General features: G+C 41.2%; 1 protein-coding gene across 1 annotated transcript; it reads right to left on the bottom strand.

Moving 5' to 3' along the window:
- Nucleotides 1-204: 204 nt before the first annotated feature.
- Nucleotides 205-26,388, bottom strand: dnah10 (dynein axonemal heavy chain 10). The gene is made up of 78 exons (XM_051423102.1): nucleotides 25,999-26,388; nucleotides 25,105-25,220; nucleotides 24,859-24,967; nucleotides 24,643-24,758; nucleotides 24,293-24,509; nucleotides 23,923-24,080; nucleotides 23,496-23,726; nucleotides 23,108-23,298; nucleotides 22,783-22,981; nucleotides 22,474-22,668; nucleotides 22,133-22,303; nucleotides 21,679-21,855; nucleotides 21,403-21,561; nucleotides 21,136-21,302; nucleotides 20,893-21,044; nucleotides 20,599-20,763; nucleotides 20,297-20,504; nucleotides 20,015-20,171; nucleotides 19,432-19,911; nucleotides 19,174-19,332; nucleotides 18,963-19,079; nucleotides 18,754-18,856; nucleotides 18,464-18,642; nucleotides 18,140-18,351; nucleotides 17,813-17,969; nucleotides 17,473-17,706; nucleotides 17,269-17,391; nucleotides 16,947-17,180; nucleotides 16,641-16,864; nucleotides 16,295-16,564; nucleotides 16,033-16,216; nucleotides 15,782-15,916; nucleotides 15,213-15,365; nucleotides 14,828-15,016; nucleotides 14,382-14,528; nucleotides 13,967-14,158; nucleotides 13,696-13,814; nucleotides 13,459-13,617; nucleotides 12,823-12,958; nucleotides 12,602-12,724; nucleotides 12,383-12,514; nucleotides 12,035-12,251; nucleotides 11,608-11,727; nucleotides 11,320-11,465; nucleotides 11,090-11,242; nucleotides 10,734-10,994; nucleotides 10,476-10,648; nucleotides 10,276-10,369; nucleotides 9,923-10,090; nucleotides 9,583-9,771; nucleotides 9,005-9,176; nucleotides 8,711-8,914; nucleotides 8,547-8,627; nucleotides 8,192-8,389; nucleotides 7,919-8,080; nucleotides 7,631-7,805; nucleotides 7,180-7,361; nucleotides 6,915-7,051; nucleotides 6,621-6,838; nucleotides 6,243-6,464; nucleotides 5,898-6,045; nucleotides 5,471-5,750; nucleotides 5,103-5,332; nucleotides 4,726-4,999; nucleotides 4,495-4,599; nucleotides 4,245-4,399; nucleotides 4,007-4,161; nucleotides 3,626-3,809; nucleotides 3,279-3,479; nucleotides 2,865-3,074; nucleotides 2,628-2,723; nucleotides 2,374-2,545; nucleotides 2,149-2,280; nucleotides 1,759-1,970; nucleotides 1,473-1,640; nucleotides 1,191-1,371; nucleotides 970-1,115; nucleotides 205-865 (listed from the first exon to the last, which is right to left on the bottom strand). The coding sequence occupies exons 1-78, from the start codon at nucleotides 26,225-26,227 to the stop codon at nucleotides 719-721; spliced, it is 13,746 nt and encodes a 4,581-aa protein (XP_051279062.1). The 5' UTR covers nucleotides 26,228-26,388; the 3' UTR covers nucleotides 205-718.
- Nucleotides 26,389-26,665: the final 277 nt, after the last annotated feature.

Here is a 26,665-nt window from a genome sequence, read left to right as displayed (position 1 = left end):
CAGATCCTCTGGGGCTGTCTGATTTTTAGAGTAAACTTCACCTGCTTTGGCATGCTGACCTCAGCAGCCTCTATTACTCAGTGCTGCACTAGATCTGTTTGTTAAATGTTACAATAAAGCAAACACTGCTACCTATACTGCAGAGCAGCTGAAAAGCTACTTGGGTAAAGTGGAAAACTTTAGCAGCCTTTGGTCAGTGGTAGATTTTCCACTGTATGCAGCATCTTAAGTTCCCCCTACAACCTCAGCAGAAATACTCGGCATCTACTGTCCTTTTTTAAGAATGGGCAGAATTCTGAAATATCTTGTTAAAGAAAGAGAAAAATCAAACATGAATGAACTGCTAAAAATTACTCGTTGATAAACTTAATAATTATACTAATAATAGACTTTTAGGCCTAGAATATCCTGACCACTGTAGCCTATTGGCTCTTTAACAAACACTAAAGAGAAATCCCTGGAGCCACTACCCAGAGTGAAGAGCTCAGTACTGTTGTGTGCTGCCATCTAGTGAGAAAATAATGAAAGCTATGCAATAGATAATGAATTCTCATCTTGTTTTCTTACAATGTCTCTATCAATTTATTTTTTAAAAACATGTACAATCTTTTTTTTTTTTACAATCTTCTTTAAAAAAATCAGGCATTTTTGTTATGAATTAACATGTCAGAACAGACTGTGTGAAAGCTAACCAGCTCAATTAGGCTGAGGGCTATCTTCAGTCAGCATTGAGGCACAGACAGACTCCCTGGAGCACCCAGTGGGAGATGTGCATGGTGGTGAACAGGTCTGCCTCAAACACCAAACCCACACCCATTGCATTCCTTCGCAGGGACGTGGTGTACACCGGTGTTCGCAGTGTATTCTGTTGTACAAAACACACAAAAAAAGCACACAACAGTTAAGAAAAAACATCAAAATGTTGAGCTTAAGCATTGTATTATGGCCTGTAGCGCCTGTTGTCCACACCTGTAACCTGAGGCGGCGTGTCTCTATGGGGATGACTTTGAGAATTGGTAGTTCAACAACCAGAACCTTTGGTTTACTCCTTACTAGGCAACCCTTCTCCATGTCCCAGTCTGCTCCTTCCAGATACAAGCCTGACACAAAGCAGCCTGCAGGGAATAAGACTGTCAGTCTTCATCACTTATCACTAATCATGCTACAAACAGTGAGTGTCATTTCATTACCCTGTCCAGGTCTGTCACTGACTTCATCCTCACTGCAGTACTGGGTCACCTGTGTGTACAGTGTGGAAAGATCCAGAGGCCAACCATTTTTCCTGCATGCAGCTTGGACGAGAGCAGTCAGGTAGGACTCTGGGATATGGAGTCCTGATAGCCACATAACCTTTGGCTCTCCCTCATCCACCTGGTGGACACAAGAAACACAAAAATATAATCTCTTGTAACTACTCCGTAATGCCAGAATAATGCAGAAGGTTATCTGTGATAGTGTGTGCGCGTCCTCACCCAGTAGCTGTACTGTTCATAACGCCTCTTGAAATGGCTCATCCAATTGCCGAGGGACTTAAGAGTGTCAGGTGCCAACTTTTTCCAAATGGCAGGGATATGACCATTAAAAAGGGCCCGAGCGACCTCATCCAACTCACTGCTCATACCCACCTCACCAGCCAAGGCCTAGGGGACGCAAGAGAGGAGAGAAGAGAAATCGAACGCTGTGTGAAGCACAAAGCAAATGCAACATCGGTCTGTTTGTTGTCCCGATATCTTGTTGTTCTCTGCCCCTCCTTCTCACCCTCTGCAGCTCGGCCAAAGAGCGCTGCATGCGGACCACAAGTTTGTTGAAGCGCTCTAGTTCTTGAAGAAGCACAACTGAGGTCGGGGAGATGTCCGTGCCATACTTTTTAGGGATCACGTCCATGTCGAACAACGTGGGCAGCTTGTTCTGAATGTCTTGGGCCACCTGGCTGATGTACTCATCCCTACTGATGCTCCCACCAGATTCACCTAAGGAATAAGAGTTTGTAAAGGCCATAAAAAAGGAAGCACTGGTAGTATGGTGGCAAAGAAAGCTGTATTACTTACAGGAACTCTCTTTGGCACTCAGAACTCAATGTGGAGGTGGACAATTTCTTTTTGTAAAATAAATTAAGAGCTTACAGAGATAAAAGACGCCAAATCATACCTGTCTGAGGCTGCAGGTCTATCAGGTGAGTCCACATGTCTTTAGCTGCCTGTGTGTAGTATCCTATCTCTGCGTTGGAATGAAGACCCAGTACCTCTGCTGTGTTTGCTAGTGGCAGGCTCTCAATCTCATCTGTAACATATAACAGCCTAAAGCTGTGAGTGATGACAGAACATACACATTTTTCCAAGTAAGATAATTAAAATAATGAAAATAACAACTGACCGGCATATATACTCTTGGGCCCATTCGGAGGGACCTTGTAATCTACATCCTTGTTGTTGAAGAAGTGGAATTGCCGAAAGGTGTAGAAGAGGAAGTCTCCAAGGTACTCATCCATGTAGACAGACAGGATTCTGCGGTCGAAGCTATCTATGGCTCGCCCACCGTACATCACCTATAAAACATTATCCAGACATAGTGAACTTACAGCATTAGCTTACAAGTTAATAGACATACAGTTTATTGAGTTAACTAACCTCCCCAATAAGGTATTTAAGACTTCCCCAGGGAATATTGCTGTCTCCTTGGTTGTGAGCTTTGGTCAGGTAGGTGTCCAGGATCTCCATACACACCTTTAAAGCACAGTTAAAACCAGTGTTTAAACCACTAAAAAAGTTAAACATAACTAATATTTTACCATTTAAATAGAGACTAAAAATCCAACCAAAAGCAGTTATTTGCAACATGGTGTAAATGACTCCCAAGCTACTCACGAAGAAGTCAGACTCGTTGAAGTCATAAGAGACATTCCAGCCAATCTTGCCGTATTTGCGTCTCTCTTGCACCACAGCATGGAAGAAAGTCAACACATACACCAGGCTGCGGAAGGCAGGGTGTGGGCATGCAGTCAAAGTCTCATGGGAGATTTTAGAGTATGTGGCTCTCATGTTCAACTTGAGACCATTGGGAGGTTCTGTCACAACCTGCACACAATATCAAAGCATATGTAAACACACTGACAATTTTACCATCTTTTTTTACAGTACAAAAAATCACCTTGCTTTGTAAAATATCAACACCTATTTGAAAAAAAATCTTGAGCTCACTACTGGAAAGTCAACCCTGCCATGTACAAAAAAGAAACTAAACTAACTAACTGCTTAATATAAAGAGAAAATGTGTCTCACCTTCAGGGACTTTTGCAGTATGCCAATAGGGAAATCCTGAATGGGGTTGGTGGTGAGCCACAAGCGGAAGTTGTGGTTGGGCTTGGTGATCTTCTCTAAGGACTTCTCCAAATCCTTTAGCCACTTAACCAGCAGGTGGCAGTTCTGTAGCATCAACCACTGACCACGGGCCGCCGCCCAGTCCAGCAACTGCAGTGCCACCTTTATCACAGGTACAGAAGACAATTATTCTCAACTTCTTTACTTTTTATTGTTACTTAGCGTTCCTAGTGATCCCTGTACTCATTTCACCTGACCACACTTAAAGCTACATAACTGTGATATGAAGAAAAGAAAGTCTTTTGTACCTTCTCTTGGCCTTGGCCCATGGCAAGGAACTTGAACTTGTTGCCTCCAAATCCTGACCTCTCTGCTAGTTTCATGAGGTCACTGCTTGGATCAGAGCCGGGGCTCAGGATGAATACAATGGGGGAGAAAGGTGTGCTCTGCTCATAAATGGCATCAAAGTTGATCACAGGGGGCTGCACATATCTGAGCAGAAATACAAGAAAACATGGAAAATTCAGGGCATCGATTTCTCTCATTTTAAATATTGAATTAATTATATTTAAATTAAATATCAAACACTTTGTCAAATTATTGTGTGTAGTCAAACTGCACCACAGTGGTGTATATAGTATACTGTAAATATCTCTTTAACTGCATTATTTCAATAGAAACAGTCTCACTTCTCGCCCATGGTGACAGTGATGTAGTCAGTCACAGCTCTGTAGACTCTATCCACACGGAAGCAGCGCAACAACAGCAGCTTCTGAAAGGCTGACAGGTTTTCCTCATATTTCATGGGGAGTGAAGCTTGTTCTGGTCCATCTAAGTCATACCACTGAGGAGAAAAAGAGTGAGCAATAAAATCATAATCGATTCAGTAAAATGCCTATGATGAGTCTTGTCTCTGTGGTCACTTACAGACTTCCAATCAGTTAAAGTTTTCTCCACGTCATCAGGCAGAGAGCCAAACTGCTCAGGAAACAGCTCTGCAAGTTTCACTATGTCCTCCCACCCCTGGTCTGGAAGCCAGTCACAAGGTTTTTTCCGTGTGCTCTTTTCCAGGGATAAATTACCTTTACACACAAGGTGGAAAAATAAGATTTGTGTATGCTTGTGATAACTGTAATCTACTTAAATTTCAAGAGTTCAACTTCTCTGGATATCTCACCCTTGATAAAGAACTCCAACTCCTCCTGAGGTGACCTCCCTTCTGCCTGCTCAATCTTGATGGCCAAGTTAAAGGAAAAGAGCAGCTTGTGTCTCTCAAACAGACCTAAGGATATGCAGTCAGTTCAGGTTATGAAATCTACAAATCATCACGCCATCATAAATACTGTAATTTGTCTTTTGAAATTGACATTTTCTAATCCATTCCATTATTCAGTCTTTATTATTTTACCTGTGCAGCCATAGTTATAAACACTGTATGTAAGAGTGTTCATGATGTTCTTCAGTCTTTGGGGCAGGACAGAGTCAGGCAGAGATTTGCGCAGTGAAAAGTCAAACACTTCTAGGTAGGAAGCGAGAGAGTACTGGTACATGCTGTTCACCAAAGCCATTTCTGTCAGTACAAAGAACAGGATAGCACCGCGTTTGGCAGCAGGTCGGTAGCCGTCTCTGAGTTTATCAATGTCCATGGAGGTCTTCTGAGCCAACTTTAATTTCTCAAATACCTGAACATCACAACAACAAAAAGGAAGGAAAAAAAGATTAATGACTTCAGTAAAATGTCTATTCTTGCATGAGTTCACTGATACTTGCTGCAGTCAAACTGACCTCGCCGGCTTTTGACTTTGTTTCCTCCAATGTGTCAACCAACTCTGTGTTATCCAACATGTTGCCTGAAGATGTGGCCAGTTCTCTGAGCAGGGAGTCTCCGAGGTTCTTCAGCAGCTTCTTGTTGTTGCTTGTCTCTTGGATCAAATGCTCACGCTGCTCCTCCAGCTCCTTCTTCTCAAAGCCCATGATAACACTCAGCAGCTGGTCCTCCAGACCCTTAAGTGTCACTACAGGTAACATAGATACAATAAATGGACAGACACAGGCAGACATACATACATACATATATAAATACACATAGATTTAGTAAATGCTGTTTAAATGTTACAGATGAAAACTATGGTTGCCATGGCAAATGATCTTACCAGTATAGTTAATGACCATGGCCTTTCCAAACACTGACGGGGAATATTTGGGGTTAGACAATTTGGTGTTGAGGTACAGTTTAAAGTTGGGATCATAGTCAACTTCCTTGTCACCCAGCATGAGGACCTGTCTGCCCTCTGCTCCTTTTACATTCTTTTCCAGGACATTGTCAATCACAGGGTCAATGTACTCATCCACATCTTGAAAAAGGAATGGGAAGCCATATTTGATGGCCATTTCTAGTTGCTTCAGGAAATCTGGATCATTGAAAGATGAGATCTGAGAGAAAGAAGGATGGTAACACTGTCAGGACCGCAAGTTGTGGCTCTTTCCAAAGTGCTGATTCTGGGGCTATCATCAGTGGGAAGCTGTTTAAAGCAGTCATTTCAGGACATGTGAGCAGTAACCCCACATAACTTTTTGTACCTTTAAATTATTGTTTTCTTCCTTCTTCTTAATCCAGTTGAGGGCTTGCTGTTGAGGGTCAATACACATGGGAAATCGGCTCCCTCTGGTTGTGAGGATTCCATTCTGCACTGACAGCTCATCAGGAGGCAAGCCCTCTGAGCCCCATCTATCACACATTTGACACATAGTTATCCCCATAGTCAGTGTTGAGTACAGCCAAAATAAAGACAAATCCATATATTTGCAACAAGCATCCGCACTCCTACCACAACACCTAATACATATCACTTGATAGGACAAATTCATATTATATATTGTTTTCTAATGTTTTAAAATCTGTCATGAGCACACACTCCTTCTCACCTGCTGATTTCTACCTCATCAGTCAGAAGACTTTCAATTCTGAAAGGCTGACTCAAGGGAATGGCTCTCTCCTGCACATCCTTAACCCATACTTGGTATACCATTTCATTCCTGAAGTTCCAACTGAAGGCCCCTTCATAGCTCAGGAAAGCAGCAGAAATCAGACAGTCTCCCAGGAGACGCACACGCCGCTGCTTCAACTCCTCCAGATCTTGTGTCCACCTGTGTGGGGAGAAGAAGGAATAGTAAAGAGAGACAGGTTGAGGGTCAAAGGAATGACGAAAGAGAGATTAAAAAGAAACAAATCAATCTTAGCAGGGTCAGTTAGGCTCATAGTTGCAAATGTGACTCCACGTGTTACATCTTTTTCAGCCTCACCGTTCATTCTCAGAGCTCAGGCCAGAGATGAGTTTGTCAGCAGCTATCAGCCTTCTCTCCATGAGCTCAGCCTCCTCTTGTAGCAACTGTTTCTCTGAAATAGCAGCATGGTACTTCTCTCCAAGAGCATGTAATTCTTTCTGGATATTGCTAAGCTCACTCTGAATGCGCTCCAGCTCCCGTTTACTCTGAAAAAAGTTTTTCTCTAGGCGTGCAACCTAAGAAAAAAATTGTGTTTAATCTGTGTTCCTTCTTATAGAGTATGATGTAAAAAACTTGAACATCTTACATTACCTTCTCTCTCTTGGGTTTTATCTCTCTGGCAACTTCACAATAACCCATTATAGCCTCGACAAACTTGAGCATTCCTGACCCAGCCTTACTGATGGCTTGCATCTCCTCAAAGGTTGTCTGGAGGTTCTTTAGGAAGCCTAGCCAGGGAAAAAATGCAAAGAATACAACTGTGGGCTAAATGCCTTAATGTATTCATATCATATAGTATATGGGTACTGTTTGCAGTTTTTATGGTTGGTTTCCACTGATTATGATGCCGACTTACCTTTGACAGTCCTGACCTGGGTGTTATTTATGGAATCACAGTCCATCTCCATCAGCGAGCGCAGGAAGTTAGCCTCTGACATCATCCCCTTGGCTGACTGCCAACTGATCTCCTTGTAGCCACGCATCACCAGGATGCACTCACAAACTACCTGCACCTGTTTTGGTGGCTTGGCAAAGGATCTGCACAATGGATCAGCAGGAAAGGCAGACAAAGGAAGAAGACCAATTAACAGATGGCATAAGTTTGTTTTTTTGGTGATGTATATTGAGTCCTGGTTTTTCATGATTAATCGTTTCTCGATTAAATATTCAAGAATCTTAATCATTCCCCAATGCAGTATTTTTTTGTTTATCATCTGTTTTAGTATGGGTGTCTACATTACAGACATCGCTGTTTATCTTTTCTTTTCATCACTATGATGGTGCTCTGCCTAAAGAGGAAAGTTTACCTGATCTCTGTGACATCAGATTTTTCCAGGTCTTGCAGGGCTTTGCGGGCTGCCTCTAATGCCGGCAGAGCTTCAGCCAGGGAACTTTCAGCTTCTTTCTTCTCAACAGCTATCACTTTGTTTTGCACTTCAATCTCTTTGGCTTTGTCTTCTGCCAGAGTCTTTTTCTCCTCAGCTAGACAGAGAAGTTATTGATAAGTGGTTTGTAACAGCTGTGTTTAGTTTCGGAAGCCCGCAGTACACTGTATTTATCACAACCATAAATTAATGATGCAGGTACTCACTGACCTACAGTTGTGTTTGTGGTGATCTCATCCAGCAGGGCCTCACAAGCTGTGGACTTTTCAGCAAGGACCACCTTCTGCTCTGCTAGCTTGACATTCAGCTCAGCCAGCTGCTCACTGGCCTCCTTCAGTTTATCCAAACCTCCCTCTAGGCGCTTGCACTGAGCTGGTAAATAAGAGAACATGTTAACAAAACAAAGTCTCCAAAATGATCACAAACATATGAATGCACAGTAGCAGTGTGGCACAGAATTTATAACATGTTCTATTTTCTCACCCAGGATATATTGGTCCTTTTCCTCCAAGAGGTTAGAATAGGTATTAATAAAGTCCAAGTAGTTCTTTGGAGTAACAAAGTTACACCGCCGGAGTTTCTGCTGGAATAGCTTGCTGTAGTCACCCACGGAGCTATGAACCATGCATACATGATCTATCACTGCTGCAGAGTGTGCCTCAGGAATCATTGGATTTTCACCTGTAATAAAAACAAATCTCTAGATTTAGATATAATATCCCAGCTGTAGGTCTCATCACAGCTAAATAAAGTAGAAAACCCCTTAAATTGCTTTTATGAAAACAAACTTCCAAAACAGATACATTTAAAAAATATATAAATGTGTGTAATTACACACCAAGGAAAGACTGAGCCACTGCAAGTAATGCCTGAGGAGGCCATGGAAGGAACCAGTCTATCACAGTGTTGTTCATCAGTCCTGAGAAAGAAGTACACACGGTTAGTAAAATAAAATCATAAATTATATTAATCAATCAAGTAAGGCCTGACTCTGTATTTCACCTGGGAAGTTCCTACAGCGTGTCCTCAGGGTGTCTCCCACTGGAGACATGCCTAGAACAATGTGTAGATTGTTAGCGCTCTTGCTAACAAAGTACTGCCACACACTATCTTTAGAAGGACCTGCTCCCATCTTAAGAGCCTCTTCCCGAAGCTGGTTGAGAACTGACTCCCTCTCATCATCAGGAAACAATGCAGGAACAATGCCTATAAAGAGAGAGCATGATCAGAGTACTATAGTTGTAGCTTTTAAGACAGCTAAATGTAGTATGCCAGGAGGTTAGTGTGATATCCAACCTGAGGTGAGCATGTTGTTAATGAGTTCCAAGAAGCCTTCCTCAGCAACATGGGCATCCGTAAAGAGGAACACTAACTTCTTATTTTCAATGCCAAGCTTCAAGTACAGTGTTTTCAGGTCATCACGGAAGTTTGACTCACTGTATCCTCTGCTTAGTGTTATCTCAAACACCTGGGAAAAGCAGATTGTTGATGTTAAAAGATTACATTACTAGATGCTGGAGATTTCTTTGTAATTATGTCTCCATATGTGATGTTTGACACCATAGAAATCAGATTTAAAACACTTTTAAAAAGATCAGTGAATGTATAGTTTCATGCTGCTCAATCTTAACTGTCTTTTTAATTTCTCCTCTAGCAGCTTTAAAGTTAGAAGACTGTTCTATTTTCACTTTGTAAGACAGTGCCACCTATAACTATACTCCAAAACTTCTTATGGTGAACACATTCATAAAAAGTCTATTTTCCTCCTATTTTTATGACTGTAAACCTAAAGAAATTAAAAATGTACATTTGAAGTTTGTCACTGAGAGCTATTTTCCCTTCACCACACCCTTCATAGTTCTTGTGTTTACAACCTCACAACCAGCAGTATAGGCAGCAAGCTTGGTGAGGGACTGCTTGCCAGAGCCCCCCACACCAACGAGCAGCGCGTGGCCACGATCAATGCGGATTATGCGGTGCACCCGGGTCAGATGTTCCAGAGCGTCATCAAATAGTACTAGATTCATCCTGGACTTGTTCTCATTGTATTCCTCTAGAATTTCCTGCACAATGCAAAAACACTTGGTCTCTCAGTATATTTAAAGACAGAATATGGCAGTAAATAATTGTAAGAAATATCAAAAACTAATATGCTATTATATTCCAAAAACATTAGAGTGAGGCCCTCTATCACAGTTATTAAGTTGACAATACCTGAAACAAGGCTTTTGAAGCATCATAGTCCTGTATGTCCTCGTAGACCCTTGGTTCAGTCTCACTGAGGGCTGTCCTGTAGTCTCCAAAAAGAATTGGGTCCCTCATGACTGCCTCCATGTCCGACTTGAAATGCTCCTCAATCAGGTTCTTTATGTGGCCTTGGACCTGGTGGCAAAAAAGACACATTGGGCACATTTGAAAACTGAAATACGACACTAAACATAACAATTTAGTATACAGTAGATTTTGACCCTACAGTTGAAGGAACAATGAAACATATATTAATCCTTGTAGTCAATACAAAGAAGAATCTACAGTAAATATCTACAACTAGTATTAGCAATCATTACCAAGGCTTTGTCAGTTTCATCAATGAGCCTGTCATGGAAGATTCTCAGGCACTCATTTCTCCACACACGCACAAATTGGGTGACAGTCAATATCCTGTGAAATCCAGTAAAGCAAAGACATTAAGAAAATATAGATATCTAACTGCAAAGTCTCTGTTGCAGAGTTAATCTGTTGCTAGAGGAAATGTGCTAAATCAGACCTGTCGGGTTTGGTGAGGGTCAGTCCATTGTAGACTCTGGACAGATCCCTCAGGTTGAAGATGTAGTGGAACTTGGAGGGAGTGGGTGGCAGATCTTTGATGATGTTGTTGTACAGTTCCAGTGTGCAGATGATGACTTTATCACAAACCTTCTGAATGGCATCTTCAAATGGCTAAAATATTTGATCAAGTTAATTACATTTGAGTGATATGGATGATTGAGATTCTGATATGTATTGATTTATAAAAGATACCCACCCTGGTGTGGCCTTTGATAATGGAAGCATAGATGAGCTTGAGGGTCTCCACTGCAGGGAAGGGGATGCTGAAGACACTGAAAAGTGAGACAAAGCGGGGATCCACCTCGTTCCTCCCACCTCCTGCCTTTCCCATGGCAGCAACAAATCCAAGGTCCTTGAGGACTTTGTAGTTAAGCTCTTTCCCTCTGTCATATATGCCTCCTCTGTCCAATAACAGCTTTAGAAGTGCAATAGGTTGTTGTGTGCCGTAACTATCCACCTGGATAAGTACACAGTATATTACAGTAACGTTAAACATACAAGTGCTGTCACTCACCACGGTAAGAGACTTGGTTGGGAACTTGGATCAGGTACCTTTGGCATATTCATGTCATCCATAAAGACCAGCAGTCTCTTTCCCATAGGAGGCCCATAGGTCTCTTTGGTCCTCTTCTCCACATTGGCCTCCAGGTTCCTCTGCAGGTCCATTGAAGTCGTTCTGGATGAGAAGTTGATGATCAGAGTAATCTAGAAACACAAAGGAAGAAATTTAAACTCAAGCTACGTAACAAATGCACACATGCATGGTTAGATGGTAAACTCACCCTTGTATCTGCATTGAGGTGTTTCAGGAAGTTATGAATGGTGGCAGTCTTAGAAGTGCCAGACTCTCCAACTAGAAGCACTGGCCTCTTTATCTTCACCATCTGTTCCAAGATCCAGCTTGCTCTCGTGGTGTCGATAGTTGGCACTAAAGCAAAGATGGAGGATGAGGAAACAAAATTGGGAAAAGGAGCGTGGGAGAGCCAAAAAGTTTAAATCCATACAGTATGTATGTATGCAGGGCACTTAATTAATTATTTCATGGTCGCCTCACAGCTCTCGACCTTTACCTAGAATATCAGCAAACTTCATTTCAGGGTTGTGAATGTATTTGGTGACCAGGGAATTCCAGGGAACCCACTTCAGCTGTGTTCCATCAAAATGGAAATCATACAGAGTTGGGAGATAGCCTGTATGGATGCATACATTTTGTTATCAATAATAAGATAGAAAAGTGCCATAATAAAATTACTTTGCATGTATTCATGCGGAAAATAAAATTGCTAAAAAGTAAAACTGTGTTGGTTTTCATCATGCCATATTTTCATTTAATCTAAAACCATAAGGAATTCTTTTTATTGATTTTCAATGCAATAATGCTTTTTAATAATCTCATATTATATATCAACTGTACCAAAAAGGGTATATTAAAAATGCATAATCTTGATAACGCATGACAGTTTCATAATCATTGAAGTACTAATTCTTGCTTTTTACCTGGAATCTCACCAGGTCCAGCCAGGGCTTTCTCATCATGCACTGTTGTTAAACAGGAAAGCTTTTTGATTAATTCATCAAACTTGATCCTGCCACTCTCCATCAATGTGGCCCCTAGTGAGCAGTACAGTGCTTCCAGAAAATAACACTCCAAGACTTCAGCACTGCTGCCCTCGCTCTCAAGCAGCGCATCCAGTGTCAAGGACAGCTGAGTCACCTGAACGCACAGTCAACACATGCACAAAAAAGTCAAAATATGGGACTATACTTATCTTCATTCAACTCTTCACGTCAAAATAAAACAATACTGGTACTGGAGTACATATTAAATGGATGATATTAACCTACCATGTTAAGATCTGTCTGAGGGACAACAGTCTTTAGTTTCTGGCCCTGTTTGCCATCAACAATACCATCCACAATCATGTCAATAGAGCTGTGCACATATTTCTCAAACAGTTTGTTGAGCACTTCTTGTTCCTAGAAAGAAAAAAAACATGGCCTTGAGAAGTTATCAAATTATAAGCAAGTTCTATTATTACATAGTGTATATGTTTTTTCTCATACGCTTTCAGGTCTGTTGGTCAACCATCTCTGCCAGTATGGGGTGTATCGCAGGTTTTTGGGGTCGACAAAAACCATCCCACAGCGGGAAACAGTAGCAGGGGAAGCATACTGCAGATCTCCAACCTGTGATGTTGAAGTTTCATTATAATATGATCTCAAAGTTGCTTTGCAGAAAAATGTAGGAAAAGATATTCTACAGACAGCAATCTGGAAATTCAAACCTCAAACAGCAGGGCACAGTGATTCTGTAAACGGATCCGTTCTCCATTGGCTAGAGTGAGGAGCTTGTTGTCATCCATCACAGAGTTCATGTTCTCGACCCACAGAGCATCCACATCCCCATCAAACAGGATGTACCTGTGAGTCAGTACGTGTCTTTATATATTCCACAGAAATGAATTTTCTTATTGAAAATTCAATCACTTCACAGGCATACTGTACACCGTAATTAAAGGTTATATATAAGACTTAAAACATAAATATAGCAGCAAACAACTACTTGCTATGTAAAGCTTTATTGGCGTCATGGTGTCTTGAACAGAGAATGATGTCACAGAGAATGATGTCACACTCCCTTTGCCTGTGTTGCTAATGCAGCTTCTCTGTGCATTGTTTACAAATCTGGTCTGGCTGCACGTGCATATCGGTGCACATGAGTCCGTCTGTTTCCTACTGAGAAGAGCAACTGGAACTGCTGTTTTGAAACTGCTGTCTCATCTACCTTGGTGAATTAAGGATTTATTTCAACCAAACCAGGGTTGGTGATTGTTGGAACAGTGGAAAGACTAACAAAGATGGTTTTGGTGAGCTTTATTTTGTTCCTGTTTGCTTTGAATGAGTCTGGTGTATTTTTATACCTCCGCTCTTTTTTTTCTGTCGGCTTGTTGATGTCACGAAAGATGTTGGACAAGATCCCATCAGTCCAGTCTCGAGTCTCAGGGTCCAGTACACCATAAAGTTCAATGACACTCATTGCTTTAGGGTTCAGAGGATACATCTTGGTTTGCAATCCCAATCTGATGATGAGATAAAATTAAGGTTACTACTGTCTACACAAAAGATCAGGAAGGTAATATATGTAAACTGACACTGACTTGGTCTGAGCTTGACATAATGTGTTGATCACAACCGATTTTCCTCCACCTGTTGGACCCACAATCATAGTAGTGTGTCTGGTCATCATTGTCTCATACATCTGCACCACTTTATCCACCTGAAACGACAGCCAGCATAAAGAATATGCTATAAAACACATAAACAATCCCATGGTGAAACTGAATATTTACCACTGAAACTCAACACTTTTTATGTTGTACAGGAATGCCTGTATGTCAAAGAATCAAATCTAAGGACCAGATGAGACACCTGGTTAAGCAGCATGACATATTTGTTGTCTTGAAGGATTTGTTCCACAGCATCATTGAAGTTGGGATAACGAACACGAGGACAGTCCAGCCCAGGGAACAGGTCTGAGATCAGCCCAAGGAACAGTGGCACATCCTCAAACACAAACTTTGGCAGGTTCATGTCCCTGAGAGCACGCATCAAAACCACATCCTGTAGGAGGAAAGGAAAGAGAGAAAATACCATATGACAGCAAATAAGTGACAAAAGACGTCTTCTGAATGCTGCATTGGGAAATCACAACATTTCCCCAATAGCAATCTCCCTTCAAGCTGAGGGATCACAAATAAATGACCCATTCATTCCATATCGAATGTAAGCAAAAACAAGTTCACTATATAAAAATGAAACATGAAAAATGTTCTTGGGTCTTTACCTCGCTAAGGTCTGGTGAGCCTCTCTTCAGCTCTCCTGCCATCACTAGGACAGATTTCAGAGCTCGCAGGCCAAAGTCATAATGAGACTGCTTGGACAGCTGCTCACGAGCCAGCTTATACAGTACTGTCATCTTCTTAGCCAGCACCTGGATTGAGCAAAAGGGAAAAGATAAAATAAGAAACTGACATGTGTAGGTAAGCGGTAAGCAGTTTACAGTGTAGAGTTACAGATTTCTCCATGTTTATATTAAAAAATGATCTTTCTGAGCTTCAAATGATCAGTTATTTATTATAATTTATCCATGCATTTCAACATTACCTGAGAACATTAATATACATTTTGTAAAGTAACATTGCAGTACATGCTTCTTTATACATTGCTCAGGATGAGCAAATCTGCTAAATAGTAACAATGTTAATTGTGTATTGTGTGTTCGTCCCTCACTTTGGCCAATAGGAAGCCCTCAGAGAGGAGCATGATCTCACAGATCTGCTGCAGGTCAGGCACAATGACCACCACAGGTCTGAACAGGGCTTTGACTGATTCTGGCAGCTCTGTACGTCCTGCATAACCTGGGTTCATGGTGATGAAAATACCCATGCGGTCATCCAGGCTGATCTCTTGCCCTTCAAACTGATGTGCATAGTGAGAAGAAGTTGGTTTAGGGGAAATAATGGAGAACTACTCAAGCATCAACCTAAATTATGACAAGTGAAATATCCGTCAAGCTTCATGAAATATTCTTAAATTTATATGACAACTGGAATTATTTCATTACATAATTTTCAATGTATTCATTACTGGTTCTGCATAACTACGATAGACTTACATGAAACCTTTTAAGGTGAAGAATGAGAGCATTGCGGATTGTCTGGATTTGGGAGGAGATGACTGACAACACTGAGGCATCGATACGGTTGAACTCATCAAAGCAGCCCCAAGCTCCACACTGGGCAAGGCCTGAGAGGATCTTGCCCACAGCCTGCACACAGAGAGGAAAGGAAATCAAGGAAAAAACGCTAGTAACAAATGAAAACATACATACAAATGATTAACTGTGGCAACACATTTGAGCTGATGAAAGTGAGCATGTTGGCAACAAGGAAATCATTTGTATATGGACATACCACAAGTACACACGCCTGAGGATTACAGACAGCATCTATTGTTCAAGGGGTAACGTTGCATTTTTTTTTTTACATGTGACACACACATTTGCTTCATAAATTAAGATATTAATTTATCATGTGGGCAAGAAAAAACACACAAGAATATGTTAAATGTTATTATAATTAATAAACAAATTGATCTCCTTTCTCAGGATAATGTCACAGAATGGGTATAAGGTACTAGGATATTTTTCAGTAGCTGTTGGCTCTTCAAGTGTAGGCCTCTTACCATGTAATCCATGCCCTCACCGCAGTTAGTAACCACACAAAGCAGACCTAAAGCCTTAGCTAGATCTTTGGTGGACTCTGTCTTTCCTGTACCAGCTGGTCCAGCAGGAGCTCCACCCAGGTACATGGAGAGGGCCTGTATCACAAATAAACACCTATTGTCAAAACAAGCTGACAGAACAATTCACATGTGCTGCTTGGGTGTTTCATTCATTTGTTTGGTTGATGCAAATTTGAAAGAAAAAGCCTGACCTGCGTGATCGTGAGGTAGATACGGTCTGTTAGTGGGGTAATAACCAATCGACCGTTCAACCCCATGTATTCGTAGCCGTAAGAGAACGAAGCACTGCACTGACGCACAAAAAGGTTGTCATGTTCCCGGACCCAGTAGAATCTTAGCTGGCTTTCCCACTCAAACTCGCGGGCGTCCATTATACTGAAAAGACAATTACATTTTTATTTTACTGAAATTCACGTTGTGAAAAAAGTTAAAAGTGGCAAAGGTTAAGTTCACCTGTTTAGCAATAAGCTGTCTACAATGTCTCTTGCATGGACATCGATGATAAGCACAGTGTTTATCTTTTTTCTGTCATTTTTCTTCATAGGTTGTGTAATCCGTGTTACCAGCTCATCGATCTGCTGGTGCATTTTCTTAGCATAGTTCTTCAGTGCGTACTTCTCTCCTTTCTTCACATTTTTAAAGACATCCTCTACTTCCCAGGTCCACCACACTTGATTTGCAGCCAGCACCACCATACCCTGGTACAGCAACATCCAGTCCACCCTGAGAGACATGTGACATTAATGTGGCTCATTTGCACACTGGCAGAATTGCTCATACATGTAGTCACTACACACACCTGTTCCTGTCTTCACAGTATCGGAAGATTGCTTCCTTGGTGATGAGTCTATTAGTCTTCCTCATCTCCAGTAGTACTGCCGTCATCCACTCCTCCACCCTGCCCTCCACTGGGATGGGCTTCTTCAGCTCCATCACCTCACCCTCAGCAGACACCATGGCTCCAGCTACTGTCTCCCCATTGCTTTCCACGTCAAACCTCAGAGATGCTATGTTGTCATACATCTTGGGGAACAAATAAAAGAAACAAGATCTAGGAAAATGTTTCACACACATGGCAAGCAGTGATCTTAGTAATCGCTGATACCTTGATTATATGCTCCTGGACACAGGCAGGGTCACTACTCCCCAGAATGCTGAGCAGCTCATCATCCGAGATGAAGAAGAAGCGAGGAAACACGTTCCGCTTGGAGTCGAGGTAGTCATTAAGACTCTTTTGGCACCTTTCTAGACCATCACTCAGGGCCTGCAGGTCTGTTAGCCGGTTTGGAACCAGGCAACACCGCTTAATGTTTGGACCCTTCACTGCATCATTCATAATCTACAGAAAAAATCAGACAAGACAATATTATTTTGAGATGTCCAGCAACAGAGTACTTTCATCTGGCTTATATTACGGCAACACTCACCTCTTTAAACTTTTTGTCAATGTTATCAAATTTCTTGGCTTCTTCGGGTAACTGTGAGCTAATGTCTCCACCAATGAATATGCTCTCCAGATACATCCATTTTCGTTGTACCAGCAACCATACCTGTGCAAAAAATATTCTTTTCAATTGGGATCTTTATGAATCAGCTTAAGTGTGATGGGAGAATTGGCCACTCTGACTGACCTCTATGGTCTCACTGATAAGGGACAGGTCTTTTTCCCATTGTTGTATGATACCCAGGAAAGGTCCAACAAAACGGCTGCCCGCCATGCTCTGTAAGTTCATGGCATCGTTGTCCACATTCAGCAGAATCTCGTCCACGGCACCCAGAATATAACCGCGTTCCTGGGTGCCTTTAAAATAGGGAATCACACTGAACCTCATGTTTTCCCAAGTCTCCACCACCTCCTTTACTCCCTGGAAGGACACACACAGATAATGTTGATAAAACAGATGCTTAACTTCAACTTGAGTTAAATCATAATGGAATCATAACTGGAGTTAAATCAAGACAGAAGCTTGCCTTCTCGATACTGAGTTCTTTTACAGCAGAGGTGACAATGTCACCAATGACATTTGCATATTTGTGCAACTCCATAGCAAACATGTTCTCGAGAGTGAAGGTGTCAGGGTTCATCTCAAAGCTAGTGCCAGTCCTTTCCATCAGTTCCTTCCAGTGTCTGCAGCCAAAAATATAAAAACATGTACATTTGATCTTCTCATACTGATCAGATTTACATATCCCGGTCATCACACATGTTTATTAATAACTCTATTATTCATTAATTTACATCTTGTTTTGGTGTGAGATTTATTCCAGTTAGACTCTGATGTCAATCTGCAGACTGACCTGTCTCTGAGGGCCTCATTCTTCAGGTCCAGCAGAAGAGGCAGAGACTCTCTGAACTCCTTCATGCGTCCGTCTAGGAAGAAGGCCACAGGTAAGGCCCGTACATCTTTGGGCAGCTGCCTCAATCTTTTGATGAAACCCTCAACACCCTCCTGTAGCAGCTGGATGTTTAAATCCACCCACAAGGTCTGAGACCACTCTGTCTTTGCATCCTGAAAGATGTAAAGGACAAACACATGAAATACTCAAAAAAACAAGTTGACTAGAATTTTGCTTTACATGGCCCAATATGCAATTTCAATTTTCACAGCCACCATATCTGACCTTCTGAGCTTGATAGACATCATATATCTGTCTCAAGGCCTTCATGTCCCTTTGAATGCTTATAACCTCCGGGTACACAGTGACGGGTAGGTCCAATAGCTTCTCAGCATTAGCTAGCTCCTGCCGTCCTGCCACTACCTTGGCAAGGTCTGCCTCATATGTTCCCATAATGCTCAGTCCTGCAAGAACAAAAGAGAGACACATGTCCGTCCATAATATTTCAAGTTGTAAGACAATATATAAGTGTTCTGGTCATAACAACTAAAGGCAGCGTTTAAGTGCACAACTACCTTTCTCCAAATCATCTCCCACAGCTCCAGGACCATGCATGTTGAAGCTTTCAGCAAATATAGACAACTCCTGCTTAAACTCTTCAATCTTCTCCTTCGTAATCTTTGAGTGTAATGAAAGAATAAGAAGAGAATGTAAATGTAGATTTAAAAAGAAAAAGGGGATTTCCTCTTTAAGCAGTATGTGTTGTCTTGGCCTGGTGTCTTACTGTAGTAAATGATTTCTTGACATCTGTCAGACTTCGATCAATTTGTCTGGATTCTTTAAACAGGTCACTCCACATCGGGCCAATCTTGGCCACTAACTCCACTTCATCCTCTCCAACCTACACAGAAAATAGAGCACAAAAAGTTAAGCAAAGCACACATTCTAAACCTATGCTTTCAAGGGACAGTAATTTAACATTAAGCATACAGTACCTCTACGTTGTACATGGCCAGTGTTCTGTATCTTTCCTGGATATCAGAGAATCTCATCTCCACATCTAGAGACATGTCCCTGATGTCTGAGATGGTGCTAAGGACAGACTTCAGTTCTTCAAAACTGTCAGGGCTCTGTTTCAGCATCTTAGAAAGTTGCTGGTGTATAAAATAGCCACAATAATAAATTACATATACAAATCAATGAATATTCACTATAAAAACATATGACACAAAGAGTTTAGCATCATTCAATACCATGAGTTCATCTCTCAAGTTGAAGAGATCCTCTTTGGCAGGCTTGTTGAGCAGGCTACCTAGTGAACTGATCCAGGAGTCAGCGGTCTCCCGCACTGTTTGAGCCAGAGGCTCCAGGTTTAGACGGATGGCGTGTTCATTCTTAAACCGTGGCTCAAGCATCACCTCCTGATTGATACGAGAAAGGAACTGCAGCTTATCATCATACATGACACAGGAAGGGTTTCTTGCAGCAAACTTTTCATTGACGATGGTTTTGTTTCTTTCCCAAAGGGGCCGATAGCGCTTCCAGTGGTTAAGGTAGCGATCCATAGAGAAGAGCAGTCGCTGGATGTTCTGGGACACCGTCATGGCACTCTCATTTATCTGAGGATGCTGCCATATGTCACTGCAGAAGCTAAATATTACCAGCTCCTCTTCACCCCCCACCCGTTGTGGTGGGCACTCAATGCAGGTCCCACGCATCCAACGCACAAAATGCTGAAACATAAAAAATATGGACGGAATCAAGTCACATCATCTGTATTAGATTACAAATAGTATATATTTTTTATGTAACAAACAATAATCATGATGATCCCACCTTGGTGCTCTCTACACAGTCTCTGATACACTGCATGATCAGCCAGTAGATCTCATTGCTTTGGGGCTGCAACACAATCTTAGGCGCAGACAGGATGGCATCAATTTGGAAAAGAGGGGTGCTTCCCATTAGCGCCATGTTGAAGGCCTGAATGTTCCTAAATGTGAAATTCAACAACAAGGGTGTTACAATGGTTGAGACAGGTATTGTACTGTATTTCAAGGGAGCAAGTTATGTACTCACAAAGTACGAACTTTAAAAACATTAACTTCATGTAATTACCTCAGCACCATCTTTATAAGGGAGTCCAGGACCTTGCGTTCCCAGTACATGTAATAATCTGCCATACATTTGGCCTTGCCAGTGCTGGTTTCTATGATCAAATGTTCTATCTTAGTGATGAGGGGTCCAATGTCAGCATACTTCTTACTCAGCACATTCACAGACTTGACCCGCTCTCGTTCAATACGTTCACAGAACTCCTTGACACCTTAGAGAACATGCAATGAAGTCAATGAAATGTGTTCGAATTCTTGTACAATTATTATTATAACCAATAAATAATAGCCTTCTCTATGTTCTACCTGGTAAATCGTTTGATTTGTCTGGTACTGGAAACTTCAGTAAATTGGCCATCACCATGGATTGCAACCTGGAATCAATATCTCTCTCATTCTTCTGAATCTGATTGACAACTGACTCAAACTTAGAGACAGTCTGAATTCCTCTTGAGATGTAGTCGGTGATACCTAAAACCAAATGCATATTGATATTATATCTGATTTAAATTTTACAGACAGTTTTGATTTCAACGTACCACAAGTGTGCATACATCAGATTACACAGACATTTCAGATTCAGTAAGAAAAGCACCATACCCAAACAATTCCAGTTGAGTCTTTTGCATCCAAAATACATGTCTTTTCTGACCTCTTTGATCTGATGAGACAGCATAATGGACTTTGCCTCACTCAGGCTGTCCATTACAGAGTGGTAGCAGTTGACAAGCTTGTGCAGATCAGCAGCATACCTAAAAAACAAGGTTGAAACGGGTCAGGCCAGAGATTTTATCAATCAGTGGTTTTGTGGTTTGGTATTCAGTTACTGGCGAGTATCATTACTTGAGGAATTTGTGCTTCTGTAGAGCAACATTTTGAGCCAGATAAGGCACAGAATAGCCCAGTGACACGAGGTGGTTTGTCTCGGAAATTATTTCCATGATCTCTGGTGCAAAGTTCACAATGTACTGCACGCCCCTCTGTAGGCTGCTTTCATCTTTTGAGACATCCTTAAAATGAGAAAAATCAAATTAAATGGGTTACTGTATGTGTATTTCGCACAATGCTGAGCAACAGTTATGTGAACAGTGAACCGCAAGAGATAAATACCTCTTCTGCCTCGATTTGGTTTTCACTGGTAATCATGACCAACAGGGGTTTTTTCATTAGCAATGGCAAGTTGCGTTCTGTCTCAGCTATCCAGTCTTCGTACTTCTTCACCTCATAGTCCCTGATCTGAACGGCCATTTTCGTGTACTTGTCCTTGGCCTGAGCAGAATGGAGCAAAAGGCACATACAGGCCTTTAATCACGATCACATTTTGGTGTCTGAACAGTTTAATATTTACACTGACCTATATTACTGTGCAACATTGAAAAAACTCACCACTTGGCTCTGTTCACCCTCCAGCATATCTGGCACTTTCAGGAAGGGAAGGATGGTGTTTTTGATGCGGTGGAAAAGAGATCGGGCCCATATGATGGCTCCTGCCACAGGAGGCTCATTCTTATTTCGGGGTGGTTTGTCCTTCTTTGCCACAAAGATTTGATTTATGCTGTCCACCTACAACAAAGACAAAACATACATTCTACAGAAGTGCTTGGGGCAGACCATGCTCACTGTAAGTGTCATAGGTAATTACTGAATGTATTTAATCGCAATACAGTGTAATATTGTAAGTCAATTATGTCTGTACCCTTGCTCACAGGACAATTTAGATCACATTTTTAAACACATGCATGGATTTGCTGTTTGATGTGATATAATGTGATAGAAATTTAAATGTATCTGCAAAGTCAAATATCAACAAGCACTCTTTCTTGATTTCACAGTATAGTACCTCTTTGCAAAACTGAGCCAGGATGTCATTAAACTTTCTCATCAAATGGTTGTTGACGGCCTCTCTGGAGCGGATGTGTTTGAATTTCAGGAGCATAAGAAAGGCAGCAGCTGAAGAGCGCAATGTCTTAAAAGACTGATCAATGAAGTTGATGGCCTCTCCCTCAATAGCCTGAGCAGAGACATGTAAGAGGTAAATCAGCTTGATAATTGAGCTACGGGAAATTACAAAAAAGTATGCAATTTTATTGGTGCAAGCTGACAAGTACATTGATATCGCCATAATTAAATGATGCTGTTCCAGAACTCACATTTTTGGAATTCTACATGTCGTAAACTCACCTGAACCGTAGTGCTGAAGTCTCGCATGATAATTTTCCAGCTGCTCATCTTACAGATGTTGAAAGGATTAAAATTGATGCCCTCAATAGGCAGAACCAGACTATCCACTCTGCACAGCACTTCATCAATGCGTTTTGGGTCACCGGTCACACTTTTTAGTTCTGGACCAAAGATGTTATAGAACTCCTCCAAAACCTGCACAACACAAATCCAAGGGAACGCTTTAAAAAAACTGAGTTGCTTTTTATGCATTCACATGTTCATTTACAGAGAAAAGGGTCAGTATTTATAACATGCATGAACACTAACCTGCAAAACATTGTACACGTCCTGGCAGACGGAAGCCATGTAATCAGTCCTCTCAAACAGTCTCTTGCGGTCAAATTCCCAGCGTTGATCTCTGCCTGACTCTTCAATTTCAGCCCGCATCTCAAAGTAGGATGACTTCCACTGGTCCAGAACCTGCTTAGCATCATGCACCTTGGATTTGGCCACTTCCCTCTTATTTCTGTCCGATGCACAGCACATTGTTAAGTTATACTGAAACAGCAGACTTAATTAAATACAGGATTCTGACTAAACTCTATATAAAATCTGAACTTTCAAAGTATAATTTAAACTTATCCACACATACTTGAATAGTGTGTGGACATCAATTGCTTGATCCACACGTTCACACAGCTGCCAGGCAATACGCTCCATTAGAGGGACCATACGCTCATTGGTGTTATAGTGGCAAGATATTATCCATACAATTTGCAGGCTGTCCATCAGAGGAGGGATGGTCTCCAGGATCACATCAAAATTTGCTCCAGTGGCCAGATTCTACAACAGACAGTAGTAACTTTGATAAGTAATGGTGGGAATAGCATAACAATTATATAGTCAATATTTTGATTAAAAATTGTTTGCATGTGTGTTTTTGTAACTACCAGCTATTGGTAGTTACACTGTTCATTGTTAACAGAGAAAATAGTAGGTTAATGTAAAAAATATTTGGTAAGAATGCCTTTATAAAATACCATGAAGTGTCTTTCTAGTGTGCTGAGGAAGCGTAAATTGTCATCTGACTCCACACGGTATTTGGTAAGTTCAGCAACTGTTCCTTCCAGGGTCTGAACAATGCCTGCATCTGCTTTGGTCATCACTTCCAAGATCTTCTTCACCACAGGCTGTTTAAGTTGCTCACTCAGAGCACTCAGGATGGATGCACGCTCCTGCCAAAAAACAATCTCGGCCATAGGGCCGGGTGCCTGGAGGAAAATGGAAAGTGATTATTTCTTCTACCCAATAATTTGGACTGACAAGGATTCAATTTCTTGGTAATATTTTAGACAATTCAGCAGCTATACATTCAAATTCTGGGCTTGACCCCAAGATCTTCATTTTAGGTTTTTAACCACCAAACCTGCCTTGGTTCAAATTCTGAATATAAGGAGAGTCAAAAACCTGCGGCTTTTTGCTTTGCTGCTCCTCAATAACAATGGTAATCTGAGTCTGCCAGTTCATCACACACTGCTCCAACTTCTCTACCATCTCTGGATTAGAAAGCAGTACATCCACCGCCGGCTGCAGATCTAGCTCAGGGATGTGCAGCGTAATCTCATCTGCAACAAAGAGACTGATCTTTAGATTGTACTGTTTATTATGAAATGTTATGAAATGAGCATTTAATATAAGAAATATTCAAAGTCCTATCGTGGCAGGGACAGCTTTATATATTATTGGCGAATGCCAAGGATCTGCACTTGTTTTTTTGATACTGATAAATTCCTAGAATTAAAAACAATGAGCCCTTGGTGTGTCTAATAAAACAAACCTTGAATCTGGAGTTGTTGGAGAGTTGTGTTGATCATTCCCAAAAACTTGTATGTCCTGTTGAGCAACTCATCACGAACTGTGAATTGTCCACTGGACTTTACTGGACTCTCCTCTTCACCCTCTCCACTGGTCCCCTCCTTAGGAGAAACTGCCCCGCTTTGAGAACCAGCACCAGTCACCTTCATTTGGTGGGCTGTGAGCAGGGGTATATACACCTGACAAGAGACACAGTGAAAATATGCATTTTAAACATGGTTGATGTTGACAGTTTTTCTGCTATTGTTACATTAACTTTTTGTCTGACTGTTAGCGGTTGCTCATTTGTGAATTGTTTTTCATTTTACTTACATGGTCAAGTTTGTCCCGCAGCACACGAAGAGGGTGTCCATAATGCATGCCAATGTCAAATAGCTTGGGCATCAGGACACTGGCCTCATTCATGTCCAGTGGTTCAACAATGGTCTCTGTTTAAAACACAAATAATAATCTCTTAGTTAATCCTTTTTATGTGCAACAGAGGCTTGAAAAACGTCTTATTGTATGGATACTGAACTGCGATCTCACCCTTTGTGCTCCTGATAAAGTAGAAGACACGGGATTTCAGAAATTTCTCTGGGTATTCGTTTACAGCTACATGAAGCTCAAGGTGATAAACCACTTGAACCTCAATCCTCTGAAAACACAAAACCAGACATAGGTTTAAACAATTTTATAATCTCTATCCACTAAATTAGTTTAAACACAGCTACAAAATAAAACCAATTAAGACATTAAGTTTGAATTAAAGTTTGAATTAAAGTTTGATCTCACATGGCTGGGATTTTGTTCATTTGTCTCCTCTGAGTCTGAGATTATCTCTGCTCCACTTTGGGTCCAGGACAGGTCAGGATTGTCAGGATCTGGAGATTCACTATCTTTCCTCCTTTCTGAATTTATATACATTGTACAAGTTAACATATTGCTCACCACACTTTCTACACCTTCGCCTCCCATGCATTAACATACATTCAGGTCACAGAAAACATTGGTTTATCCACAAGATTACAACAACAGTCGATGTTTGAAAAATCCAGAAGAGTCGCAATTTAGGAAACAGGTTAAAAACCTTTTTCTGTGATGCAGCGGACAGAATATTCTACCTTCAGGTGGTAAGAAGGGTCTAAGAAGGGAAGATTGTGGAAATACCTTCTGGGTTTTTCATACATGCTGGTTATTAATGGTTAAAGAGGCAGTAGGTTTTTTTTATAGTAGCAATGAGATAAGATAGTTGATTGTTGAGTGTCATTCCCAGAGTCTCAAAGCCTGTGTATTAAAGACATGGGAATGAGACTCAACAATTAACCATCTTTCTTGGCTCTGACTGGTTGTTTTCATTCAGGCCCGGTGAAAGCAAATGCCATTAGGAGCATTTAAATGACCCAGAGGAACCTTATTATTATTAATTTTTATTTTATTTGTCTCATGTAACTTAACTACTGTCAGGATACAGTAAAAGACTCAAATATATAACAAAAGGTTATTTTTTATATGAGTTACCTACTGCAGCTTTAACTACATCTGTGACTGTATGCTAATGACTAACAAAGCCAGTCAACATTAACTTAAGTTAACATTATGCCAGTCAACATTAACTTAACATTATGTTAACATTAACGTTAGCTGACATGAGAGGCACAAACTGCGGCTACACCTTTACCAACTTACCGACTGGAATTTCAACTTCTGTTTCTTCCTCTCTGATAGTTTTGAAAAACATAAGAGACGATGGCGAGTCTTCCTCGGAGACAACGTTCAAATAACGGATAATTTTCTCCTCCTCTTCTCCATCTTCCCGACTGAGAAGTTCGTCGAAACAGTTGGGACAGTCCGGTAAATTGAAACCGGCGGATACGCGCTGTCGGATCCACTCAACTCGTAAATCGTCGTGGACCATATTTACCAATTCCCAGGAGTTAACATTTGTAGAAATAAAATAAAAATTCTGATCAACCTGTCGACATTAGAGGTGGTTGCCAATAGCTTTAACAACAAATCCAGGCAATCGCGTTGTGTAGTGTGGCGGTTTCACGTTGCCTTGGCAACCATCAAACATCTCGCGCATACTACCGCTGGAGTTGGGAAACAAAATGGGACATTTGTTCCCAGTGTGTTGACTGGAAGGCAGCTATCTGATTGATCTAAAAAAAAAAAAACCTGATCTGATTTTTCACAAGTAGATTGGAAATATATTTTGGGAACTAGCTTGTATGTCAATTAATATATATATATATATATATATATATATAAAGTATTTTAAATGGCATCATGGCACTGTTGCTGCACACTGACTACCAAGCCAGTCACTCCACAAATAGATCACTAGACAATCATA

Source organism: Dicentrarchus labrax, unplaced genomic scaffold, assembly GCF_905237075.1.
Source record: "Dicentrarchus labrax unplaced genomic scaffold, dlabrax2021, whole genome shotgun sequence".
NCBI classification, from domain to species: domain Eukaryota; kingdom Metazoa; phylum Chordata; class Actinopteri; family Moronidae; genus Dicentrarchus; species Dicentrarchus labrax.
The sequence above is the reverse complement of the archived record's forward strand: the minus strand, read 5'-3'. Positions and strand labels throughout refer to the sequence as shown.

Coding starts and splice junctions, on each gene's coding strand:
- dnah10 (XM_051423102.1), bottom strand. CDS start 26,227: ATGGTCCACGACGATTTACGAGTTGAGTGGATCCGACAGCGCGTATCC. Junction 15,366..15,781: donor GTGAGGGCATGGATTACATG/GTAAGAGGCCTA, acceptor CTCTGTGTGCAG/GCTGTGGGCAAGATCCTCTC. Junction 10,649..10,733: donor TTATCAAAGGCCACACCAGG/GTGGGTATCTTT, acceptor CAAATATTTTAG/CCATTTGAAGATGCCATTCA.